This window comes from Nycticebus coucang, chromosome 6, assembly GCF_027406575.1.
Source record: "Nycticebus coucang isolate mNycCou1 chromosome 6, mNycCou1.pri, whole genome shotgun sequence".
Classification (NCBI taxonomy): domain Eukaryota; kingdom Metazoa; phylum Chordata; class Mammalia; order Primates; family Lorisidae; genus Nycticebus; species Nycticebus coucang.
The window spans coordinates 34227195-34239642 of NC_069785.1; the positions used below are offsets into that span (position 1 = coordinate 34227195).

The window sequence follows — 12448 nt, forward strand, 5'->3', positions numbered from 1 at the left end:
ATAATGGTGACGTGGAGAAGTCAGAACTTTTAGTATATCTGTCACCTGAACAGTATACATTGTACCCAATAGGTAATTTTATCCCCCCTAGGATATTCCTACCATCTGATTCTTCAATGCCCATTATACAACTCTTCATGACCACACGTACCCATTGCTTAGCTCTTCCTCGTAAGTGAGAATATATAGTATTTGTTTTTCCATTTATCTTGAGATAACTTCACTTAGGATAAAACTCTCCAGTTCTGTCCAAGTTGCTGTAAAAGACATTACTTCATTCTGTTTATGGCTGAACAGTAGGATGTGTGTATACAATGTTTTCTAAATCCACTCATCCATATCTTTGCAATTGTTAACTGTGGTGCAATAAACCTACAAGTGGAGGTATCTTTTTGGTATAATGATTTCTTCCTCTTTGGATAGACACCCAGTAGTGGAATTACTAGATCAAAAAGTAGGTCTAATTTTAGTCCTTTGAGGAATCTCCATACTGTTCTCCACAGAAGTTGTACTAATTTACATTCCCATGGAAAGTGTTTTTCAATACATCCACATCAACATTTATTGTTCTTTGACTTAGTAACAACGGTTATTCTGACAGGGGTATGGTAGTATGTCACTGCAGCTTTAATTTGCATTTCCCTGAGGCTTAGTGGCATTGAACATTTTTTCATATGTTTGTTGGCCATTTGTTTATCTTCTTCTGAAAAATGTCTGTTCATATCTTTTGCTTACTTTTTAGTGGGGTTATTTATTTTTCTTGCTGATTTGTTTTAGTTTTTTGTAGATACTAGATGTTAGTCCTTTGTCAGATGTATAGTTTGTGCATACTTTTCTCCATTTTGTAGGTGTTATATTTACTCTGTTGATTATATATTTTGGCATTCAGAAGCTTTTTAGTTTAATTAAGTCCCATTTATTAATTTATTTATATTGGCTGTGTTTGCTTTGGGGGGGGGTCTTAGTCATAAACTTTTTGCCTAGCTAGGCTCACATTCAGGAAAGTTTCTTCTAAGTTTTCTTTTAGAACTTTGATGGTTTAAAGTTTACATTTACATCTTTAATCCCTCTTGAGTTAATTTTTGTGTATGGCAAGAGAAAGAGATCCAATTTAAGTCTTCTGCATGTGGCTATCCAATTTCCCCAGCACCATTTATTGACTAATGTGTCCTTTCCCCAATGTATGTTTTTGTTTGCTTTGTCAAAAATCAGTTGGTTTAAGCTCTGTGGTTTTATTTTTTGGCTCTCTATTCTGTTCCATTGACTTTCCATTAACTTTCCATATACTCCTATACCAGTACCATGCTATTCGGTTTCAATAGCCTTGCAGTAAAACTTAAAGTTGGTAATGTGATGCCTTTAGATTTCTGCATTTTGCTTGGGATTGATATTGGGGCTACTTTTTGATTCCATATAAAATGATGTTGATGTTTTGATGGGAATTGCATTGAATCTGTAAATCATTTTGGGTAGTATATACATTTCAACAATATTGATCCTTTCAATTCATGAGCATGGTATGTTTCTCCATTTGTTTGTGGTGTCATCTGTGATTTATTTCATCAATGTTTTGTAATTCTTCTAGTAGAGATCTTTCACTTCTTTGGTTAAACTATATTTGTGAGTAATTATTTTTGAAGCTATTGTAAATGATATCTAGTTCTTTATTGGATTTTGAGCGTGGCTATTGATTATGAGCGTATAGAAATTATATCGATTTGTGTACATTAATTTTATAACCAAAGACTTTACTGAATTTATTTATCAATTCTTGGAGTCTTTTGGATGAGTCTTCTAGACATAAGGGCATATAATTGGCAAATAGGAAGAGTCGGTCCTCCTGTTCTCCAATTTGAGCCCTGTGTTTTTTTCTCTTGCCTGATTGCTTTGGTTAGGACTTACCTAGGTAAGTCCTATTCTATGTTGAATACAAGTGGTGATACTGGATACCCTTGTCTTCTTCCACTTATTCCCCATTCATTATAATGCTTCTATGAGTTGTGATTTTGAGACTGTCTCTAGTTTATAAAAGATATATACCTTCCTATATTTTTTCAGTCCTCTCTAATATTTTAGCTATTTTAACACCCATAAATTAATTTTATTTTATTTCAGGTTAATATGAGGGCACAAACAACCAGGGCACAATATTTGAGTTTGTTAGGTACGGTCCCTTTTGTACTTGTGTCTTACACTCAGAAGGTGTGCCATACACCCCTACATTGTTCCCATTAAGTGCCCCCTCCTCTCCACTCCCCCTTCCTTGTTCCCTCCCAACTTTAATTGAAATGAGTTTTTCTCCTATATGAGCATGAATTAGAATATTGTCTACTGGCTTCATTTTAGTATTGAGTAAAGTGGATATTTGCTTTTCCATTCTTGTGTTACTTTACTAAGAAGAATGTGTTTCAACTCCATCCAAGTTAATACAAATGATGTAAAGACACCACATTTTTATGGCAGGATAATATTCCATGCTATACATAGACTTCAGTTTTTTACTCCTTTCCTGAGTTGATGGGTGTTTATGCTGTTTCCACATTTTGGTGATTATAAATTGAGCTGTGATAAACAATCTAGTGCAAAAGTCTTTATGATAAAATGATTTTTTTTTTCATCTGAGTAGATGCCTAGCAGTGGTATTGTGGGGTCAAATGTGAGGTCTAATTTGAGTTTGTCGAGGACACTATATACTTCCTTCCAAAGAGGTTGTACTAGTTTGCAGTCCCCAACAGTATAAAAGTGTTCCCCTCTCTCCACATACACACCAGAATCTGCAACTTTGAGACTGCGATATGGGCTATTCTCACTGGGAGTAGGTGATATCTCTGGGCAGTGTTGGTTTGCATTTCTCTGATGATCAGGGATGATGAGTAGTTTTTCATATGTTTGTTGACCACTCTGTCTTCATCAAAGAAGGTTCTGTTCTTGTCTCTTGCCCAATGATAGATGGGATTGTTTGCTCTCTTTTTTGTTCATTAATTGAGTTCTCTGTAGATTCTAGTTATCAAGCCTTTGTCGGATTCATAACATGCAAATATCTTTTCCCATTCTGAAAGTTGTCTCCTTGCTTTGATTGTTGTGTCCTTAACTATGCAGAAGCTTAATTAAGTCCCGTTTGTTTACTTGTGTTTTTGCTGTGATTGCCACTGAAGTCTTCTTCATAAAATTTTTCCCCAGGCTGTCATCATCAAGAGTCAGTCAACACTTTCTTCTAGGATTTTTATCATTTCATACCTTATATTTAAATCTTTTATCTATCTTAAATCACTTATTTTTGTAAATGATGAAAGGAGAGGGCGTTCAGTTTCAGTCTTTTACATGTGATTATCCAGTTCTCCCAGCACTATTTATTGAATAGGGATTTTTTTTTACAGTATATGCTTTTTTTTTGGTTTATTAAAGATCAGATGCCAACTAGAGACTAGTTTCATCCTTGGTTTTCTATTCAGTTCCAAAAGTCTAGTTCTTTATTTTTATGCCAATACCATGCTGTTTTGATCACTGTGGACTTGCATTGTAGCTAAAGCAGTGGTTTTCAACCTTCCTAATGCTACAACCCTTTAATACAGTTCCTCATGTTGTAGTGACCCCCAACCATAAAATTATTTTCATTGTTATTTCATAACTGTGAACAATCTAGTGCAAACGTCCTTATTATAAAGACATTTCATAACTGTAATTTTGCTACTTTTATGAATCATATGATTCATATGAATCGACCCCTGTGAAAGGGTTGTTTGACCCGCAAAGGGGTTGCGACCCACAGGTTGAGAACTGCTGGTGTAAAGCCTGGTGGAGTGATGCATTGGCTTTGTTTTTATTACTGAAAATTGCCTCGGCTACATAGGTTTTTTCTGATTCCATATGAAATGAAGGATTATTTTTTCCAGTTCTTCAAAGTATGAAATTGTTATTTTTAATGGGGATTTCATTGGACCAGTAGATTGTTTTGGGCAGTATAGATGTTTTAACGATATTGATTCTTCCCAGCCAGGAGCATGGTAGGTTGTGATGAGGCAATGAAAAGAAAATTCTAACCACCTCTGGCTGAGGGAACCCACCCAGGGACAGCACTCCAGAGGCATAATGAAGCAGTGGTGGACTACAGGAGCCAGCAAGGAGGTCTGTAGCTGAGGAAAATCAGCACAGAAGGTAAATGCTTAGGAATGGGTAGGGACCAGTCAGTCAGCCCACCTGGGGAAACAGGGTTCAGAAAATGACGTTCTGCATTTTTTCAATTTTGGGCTAAACCTGCTCACTAGAGTAGCCATGGAAGGCTTAAACTAGCTGTCCAAAGTTAAAACACTTGGAAGGGAAAATCAGTCAGACCAGGAGTTTGAGACCAGACTGGGCAACATGGAAAAACCTAATTTCTATAAAAAACAAATAAATAAATAAAATATTAGCCAGTAGCATGCACTTATAGTCACGGCTACTTAGGAAGCTGAATCAGCAAGACTGCTTGAGCCCTAGCATTTGAAACAGCACTAAACCATGATCATGCCATGGCAGTCCTGCCTGGGTGACTGAGCAACCTCTTTCTCTTAAAAAAAATAATAAAAAAGGGAAAAATGATGGTCATTTCAAACTTGTATCAGAAGGTTTAGAGATCTAGAAACTTAGACAAAGTATATTTAAAAGGACTAATGATATGTTTGGGGGAAAATTGAAGATTTATTTTATGGGGTAAATGAGAACATCCTCAAATATGTGAAGAAATAATGTCTTAAAGTGGGAATAGATTTATTCTTTAAACTACAGATGATAGTTTAAACTACCTAAGAACTAGCTGAGCACTCTAACAGTTGATTAAACTGCTTTGTGAAGTAGCGGGTTCCTTGCGACTAGAGGAAACCTAAGCATGGGTGATCATCTGTAAGATTGTGTGATTGTTTCTTTAAAAGAAAGTTAGTGCTCAAAAATTACCTTGTTGACTGAGAGTTAGTTAAAATCAAGTAATGTTTTGCTTTCATGTGTACCTACTAGTTTTTAAAACAAAACAAAACAAAAAACAAATTAAACAAAGCACTTTTTCCATTTCTGGAAAAATTATTTTATAAAATAATTGCCCACTGAAGGGTGATCTCAGTTCTCTAAAGGGTGACTTTTTTTTTTTTTTTTTTTGCTTAACCAATGAAATCAGTTTCCTGGAATGAGGACAAAGCCTTTATATTGCATTACCTTATGATATAATTATGTGGTTGAGAGCAAAAGGAGCAGAGCCCTCACGACCTCAGGGCAGTACCTGGACACTTGCTTCTGCATGGAGTATAGAGAAACAAGTTAAAATGTACCAAGTCAAAATTGTATTAAAAATATTTTCAGTATGAAGACTCATAGCAGAAAGCAGGAAGCCTGGAAACAAACTGGGAGATATTACATTTAAAGAAAATAAAAAAAAAAAGAAAATAAAGAAGTGAAAGATTTTTAAAAATGTAAGTATTAAACATGATTTGTGAACATAGTATTTGACTAAAGAAATAATTGGTAAATTAGCCTAGAGATGCAAAATCTGTGATTAGAAGATAGCAAAAGGGAAGCTATTGCTGTCTCAGCCAAATTGGAAATTCCATATGCAAGAGGCAAATTTCTCTTCTCTATTCTTCTGTCTATATGATTTTTCCACGACACTGGTTTTGGGATTCTTATTGGAATAGGATCATAATCTGACAAATAGAGGAAAGAAAGTATTCTACAACCATTATCTGTCTCTCCTATGTCCATTTGATGCTGTCTATTAAGAAGATATTTATTTAGCCATTCCTTTAGCAAATATTTATTTACTATCAAAATTTTCTTTGAAGTAGCAAGGGATTAACTATCTAACGTAGAGTAGTAGTCAATAAAGTGACTTTTACTTATTCTTGCTTCTAGGTTTACAGGGAATCAAAAATTATAGGTTAAAATAAGGACCAGAACACTGTGCTCTTTTCTGCCTGTGTTCAATCCCAGATGCACCACTTACCTCTACCTTATAAAGGACTATTGCTGGGCTCACCAGACCTTATGACGGATGGACATGACAGGACCCAGTTCAAGATGGGCAATTCTGATGGTCACTGAGTGTCATGTAGACAGCCATCCTGTTTCTATCACACATTCTAGCCCAGGACCATACCTGGAGTTGTTTTTTTCAAAAGGCACATAATTCATCAGCAAATTACATGACCATCATTCACACTGGAAAGTAAGGATAGTAAAACTGGGCCAATTCACCTCACGGGGACATCGTGAATATCAGAAAAGGCAGGTGAAAAGTATTATATAAAACCAGCCTTATTTCTGCTGAAAATATGGTTATATTGGATGTTGTTTGAAAATATATTTGCTATGAGCAGAGACTTAAATTTTGTACTTTTTTTTAGCCTTTTATGATCATGGTATTACATATAAGAGGATTTTTTACCTTAAACAAAACAAAAGAGCAACTTTAAACAATGACTCTAGTTAATAGATACAGATTAGATATGTCTGTCTGGCCAAACTGTAACCAATCTATGTGCAAAGTTTCCTGTGTGTTTTTGTTCTTATGGTTTGGGTGGTGGTGGGGAGCTGATATTTAATAGTTGCCCAGGAAAACGTAGTGATTTAACACTCCATCCCTTGGCTTGGAGCCTGCAGCTCAGTGAGTAGAGCACCAGCCACATACACTGAGGCTAGTGGGTTCGATCCTGGCCCTGGCCTGCTAAACAACAATGACAACTGCAACAAAAAAATAGTTGAGCATTGTGGTGGGCGCCTACAGTCCCAGCTATTCAGGAGGCTGAGGCAAGAGAATCACTTGAGCCCAAGAGTCTGAGGTTGCTGTGAACTGTGACGCCACAGCACTCTACCGAGGGTGACATAGTGAGACTCTATCTCAAAAATACAAAACAAAACAAAACAAAAAAACTCCATCCCTGACACCTGCCCAGCAGAAGCTGAGCACTTCCGTGTAATTATAAATAAATGGGTCACATCTAGGCTTTAGAAAAGAAAAAAAATAAGGACCAGAAAAATTATTCATGATTATGATTCCAGTGTTTTATTGACACATTTTAGAGATGGATATCAATATAATATCAACTCTTATGTATCCAGCTTGATCTTACACCAAGAATGGAGAAATTCTCTTAGTGTGTTTTGGGATCTGAAAGGGCTTCTATCTCTGAGGTATGGTGGCAATGGCAAAGTGAGTGATTCATTAACGGAGACACTTCTCCATTCTATGTTGATTGTCCAAGGAATTCTGAGTAATATTTGTTAACTCCATGTGTTGCCATAACATAATTGACTCTGCACTTAGAATTTTAGAGATGAAACTAGCTTTAGAAATAATTTAGTTCTATGTTCTAAACTGAATCACATCTGGACTTAATAGCCCAAGTGGTTCTAGTTATCCTATGAAATTACAATGTTATCCTATTAAAATACCACAATATTAAGCTTTCCACAGTGGATTGAATTCTATAAAGCAGTCCTTCATGGGGTCAAATTTTATCTTTTTAAATTCATAAATTTAACTCTTTTGGAATTTTTTTGTTTTGGAAATGGGAATATCTTTCCTCTCCAATGTTTGTTTGCCTCTTCCTTTCTTCTTTCCATGTAAACTCATGATTAAATACTCCAGCATTGCCCTAAATCTTCAACATGGTAATGATACTTCCATGACGGAAACTTGTACTTAGGTCAGCTCATGCGTTGATGACCTACTTATATGCTTGAGTAATTTATGTTTTTGAATTATTCTTAAAACTAGATATCATAACCAAATGCAAACACGGAAGCACTTGAAGGGATTTAGTGAAATCCAGGTTAAAATTACATAAGGAAAGCTTACAGTGTCAATATTTTTAAATTGGTTTATGGTCACATATGATTTTCACTTTTAAAATATTAAATATTTATTATTTTAGTCATATGTAAATAACTGGGTTCTAACAAACCACTGAAAAATATAGGGCACAGAACTTCAATCAGTATAATAAATATCTATCATGTACCATTGGATACACAGAGCTAAAGTTAAAAATGTTTTCTGAATCACTTCAAGAAGAATCCTTCTTCTGGGACAAAGTGGCCACATTTATTAAGCAAAATGTCAAAAAAAATGCTTTAAGAAGCAATTTGCATGCTAAACTTTTTCTCTCTTTAGAATCTTTTATGTGTTAAATTATATATGTGACACATAATTGCATGAAATATTTACAAAAAGACCATTTATGAAGGGCGTTAGAGATTTTGACAAATTCCTATGTGTCGGGCATGTATAGAATAAAAAGCATACTCAGAAGAGAGTGAGTAGTAATTGGGAGTAATTGGTTTATGCATAAGTGATTGTTATTTATCTGACAGAAAGTAAACTTTAACTATTGTTAAGAGGATGAAAGAAAGTGTTTGTGACCTTCAGAAACACTTTCAGTGTCAATATTGCCTCCTCATTCCATGATACGGCAAATTGCCTTTGTTAAATTTCTCAAAACACTACCAAGCACATTATGATTCTCAATTTCAAGGCCATGAATCTAGTTCATTTGGCGTTGCATTTAAGCCTGATTGCATCCACAATTTGCTCTTCACCTACCATTTCCAAATTAACTTTCCTTGCTCCTTAGCATGCCCTCTCCTCTAGCCAGGTCACTCACCCCTCAGGTCCCTGAATACAGGATGTCTTCATATTTTTACCTTTCTATCTTGTTTCTGTTATTCCTTCTACTTGAATTATACCACCACCCCCTTTTTTTTCATTTTTGGTCAGCCGATTTCAAACCTTGGAAAAATTTTTGCTCAAATAACACTTATTTGAGTTAAAACTTGTCTTACTTCTTTGGTATACTCTGTCATCTTATTAATACTTTTGGTGTTAATGTACCACCCACTCCTAATTATGATAGGATTCATATCTCTTTCTCTTTTTAGCACTTCTCCAAATTTCCATAGCAATTATAGATGTGAAGTATTAGTCAATTATTTATATATGTATTTCATTAAATTAAATTGACTCAATTGAAAGTATATCATATTCCTTTTGTGTATAAACTAGGTTTACTGTAGTATCAATCATTGTGATATTTCCTGATTTTTTTTTTTTTCATTTAGGTAACTGTAGATTGGATACATGGCTCACTTAAATGAATCGGTGGTGTCTGAGTTTATACTTTTGGGACTCTCTAATTCTTGGAAACTTCAGCTTTTCTTTTTTGCCATCTTCTCTGTAGTCTATGTGACATCGGTGCTAGGGAATGTCATAATTATTGTCATCATTTCCTCTGACTCCCATTTGAACTCTCCTATGTACTTCTTGCTCAGTAACCTTTCTTTCATTGACATCTGCCAGTCTAACTTTGCCACCCCCAAGATGCTCATGGACTTTTTTTTTGAGCGCAAGACTATCTCCTTTGAGGGTTGCATGGCTCAGATATTTCTTCTTCATAGTTTTGTTGGAAGTGAGATGATGCTGCTTGTAGCTATGGCATATGACAGATTTATAGCCATCTGTAAGCCCCTGCATTATAGTACAATTATGAACCGGAGGCTATGTATGATTTTTGTATCTATTTCCTGGGCTGTGGGTATTCTTCATTCTGTTAGCCACTTGGCTTTTACAGTGGATCTGCCATTCTGCGGTCCCAATGAAGTAGATAGCTTCTTCTGTGACCTTCCCCTGGTGATAGAGCTGGCGTGTGTAGACACATATGAAATGGAAATTATGACCCTAACTAATAGTGGCCTGATATCATTGAGCTGTTTTCTGGCTTTAATTATTTCTTACACCATTATTTTGGTCACCGTGAGGCGCAAGTCCTCCAGTGGGTCATCCAAGGCACTTTCTACATTAACTGCCCATATCACCGTGGTGATTCTTTTCTTTGGGCCTTGCATTTATTTCTACATATGGCCTTTTAGCAGATTTTCTGTGGATAAGTTCCTTTCTGTCTTTTATACTGTTTGTACACCTATGTTGAACCCCATCATCTACTCCCTGAGGAATGAAGATGTTAAATTAGCCATGCGGAAGTTGAGAAATCATCTTGCAAACTCCTGGAAAAACTAGGAATCACCATGAAGGACCATAATCCTGAGTTAGAATAAAGATCTTCCAATGTACCTCAGCATAATGCCAATCATCTTTGCTACAGATTTGGATTATTGAGTGATAGACTTTTTTTTTTGGTCCAAAATGCAAGGAAATTAGAAAAATTACTTGCCAATTCTATTTAAATGTAACTTTATTTTTTCATTGTTTATAACTTTAAAGTATAAATTGCCTTGAAAATAGTAATGCCTTTTAAATATTTTATAAAGGACTTAGAGATTCTAATGTGTTTGAAATGTCATTTATGTTAGTAAACTTGTGATACTCAACTACTGAATACATATTGTATTTATACGTTGTAATCATAATGTACAATAAATTAAATTTCTGATATTTCCAGTCTATTTACAGCAGTATCTCACTTATTGACATAGTAGAAAGGGCCATATTTTGCATCTCATCTCATTAGTGTACATTTGCTGGCTTATTTTCGCCTCGTGTATTGAATATTATGGTTATTTGTAATTTGGTCATCACATTTTTATTATTTAAAATTTTTCCTATCTACTCCTCTGTTTTTTTCTTTTCGATTATTTTATATAAATTTATACTTACTGCAAAATTTTTTCTAGGAATTTGGTGCCATCAGCAGCATATATGTGTATGTGTGTATATATATATAGTTTTTTAAAGTCTACTTATTTGTAATTCTACTTAAAAATAAGCTAGCAAATGTACATTAATAAAATGAGATGAGATGTAAAGTGGAATAAATTGGTTATAATGAATTCCACATTATTCACAAAAAACTTCAAAAATATTGCAAATTTGTGTGCAAATTTGACAGAGAATGAACATTTCACAGAAAAAGTTAATTCTTTATGTATCTAAGAATTATTTGCAACTGAGAACCAATACGAAATCTATTCTTTAATATTTATTTGATAACTGTACAGGGAAAATTAATGTACATCTAATGATAAAAGTAAAGAACATCTATTGAATATTATTTTCTCTTTAGTCAAAAATTTTCCTATGTACTTTCCCCTGAGGTCTGCATTCTGAAAAAGGCCTTGTAACAGAAAGACTAAATGTATTCTAATAATGAAAAAAACTGCTTAACAGGAAACAGAAAACCTGCAATTGTCATCACTTTGGATTGAGTGTTTTAACTGTACTATAAGACTTAAGTTGGTGATTTTTTGTGTATATGTGCACACCACATGTTAAGTCCTAGTGGAAGCAGAATTTTAGAAATACACAATCTCATTGAGCCATTATACTATTTAACTGGGGATTTTTATTGAACTTCAGATTTTTTATTAGCTTCATTATGTACACTGCAAGCATAGTATTGATGTGTTAAACTTGACTACCTATTATATTTTTATACAATGATAAAACATTTTAGGTAAATGTAAATGCAGTCATGGTATTATTGGTAATAGCATTTTTTCTCTCTGATTTGCTAGTGAAAGTGTGGAAGCATTGACCATACGTTTGAAAATGGAATTTACTTCACTTCTCTGATCCCAATATTTTTATATGTAAAATGAAGTTATTAATAATAGGCATTTTCCAGGAACAATGTGATAAGAAAGGATATAATGGAAATGAAAGGACTTTAGGAAGCATAAAACAATATACAAATAGTTTTAGTATTAAAACTATTACTTTTAAATAGTTTATTTCATAGACACCCAAATGTGTATGGATTCAGTGCTGGTAGGCTTTTGCTACTTCTGCTTGTAAAGTAAATTAAATTGATGATGCATGTGCATATTACCCCAACTGTTTTCCATTTTCAATTTATTAAAAAGCACAACGCTAAATCAATAATTTTGCAGTGATCTCTTATTGGCACCAAATATTAAATATATTCAATAGTGAATGCATAATGTGCACAATACATTCTCTCAGGACTATACAAAGATGAGTTGGTCTTTTCTGTAAAAATCTCAGAGAGAAATATAGTAAAAATTAAATAAATGGAAATAATTAAAATATCAGATAGATTTTGATGAATGTCATAGTGGAGGAAATGGACTATAGAAATGAGAAAGAAAATTGTACTTTTATCTCCTAGAGTCCAAAAAACATATGAAAAGAATAGATTTGGACTTTAATGTTTGGATGGTGTATTGATTTCCCAGGGCTGCCATCACAAATTTCTACAAAATGCATAGCTGAACACAAACAGAAATTCATTGTGTCACAATTCTGGGGGCTGGAGGTCCAAAGTCAAAGTTTTAGCAGAGTTGGTTCCTTCTGGAGTCTGAGAGAAAGAGAGAGAGAGACACCTGTGATCATTAATTTCATATGGCAGCTTGACTAAATTAAGAGATGCCCAGATGGCTGGTAAAACATTATTTCTGAATATGTCTGTGCAGGTGTTTCTAGAAGAGATTAGTATTTAAATTTGTAGAGAGA

The 12448-nt window shown here is 34.4% G+C and overlaps 1 protein-coding gene across 1 annotated transcript; it reads left to right on the forward strand.

The window, feature by feature from the left end:
• The first annotated feature begins 9045 nt into the window (after positions 1-9045).
• Positions 9046-10175, forward strand: LOC128588166 (olfactory receptor 4K1). The gene has a single exon (XM_053594820.1). The coding sequence runs from the start codon at positions 9101-9103 to the stop codon at positions 10034-10036; it is 936 nt and encodes a 311-aa protein (XP_053450795.1). The 5' UTR covers positions 9046-9100; the 3' UTR covers positions 10037-10175.
• Positions 10176-12448: the final 2273 nt, after the last annotated feature.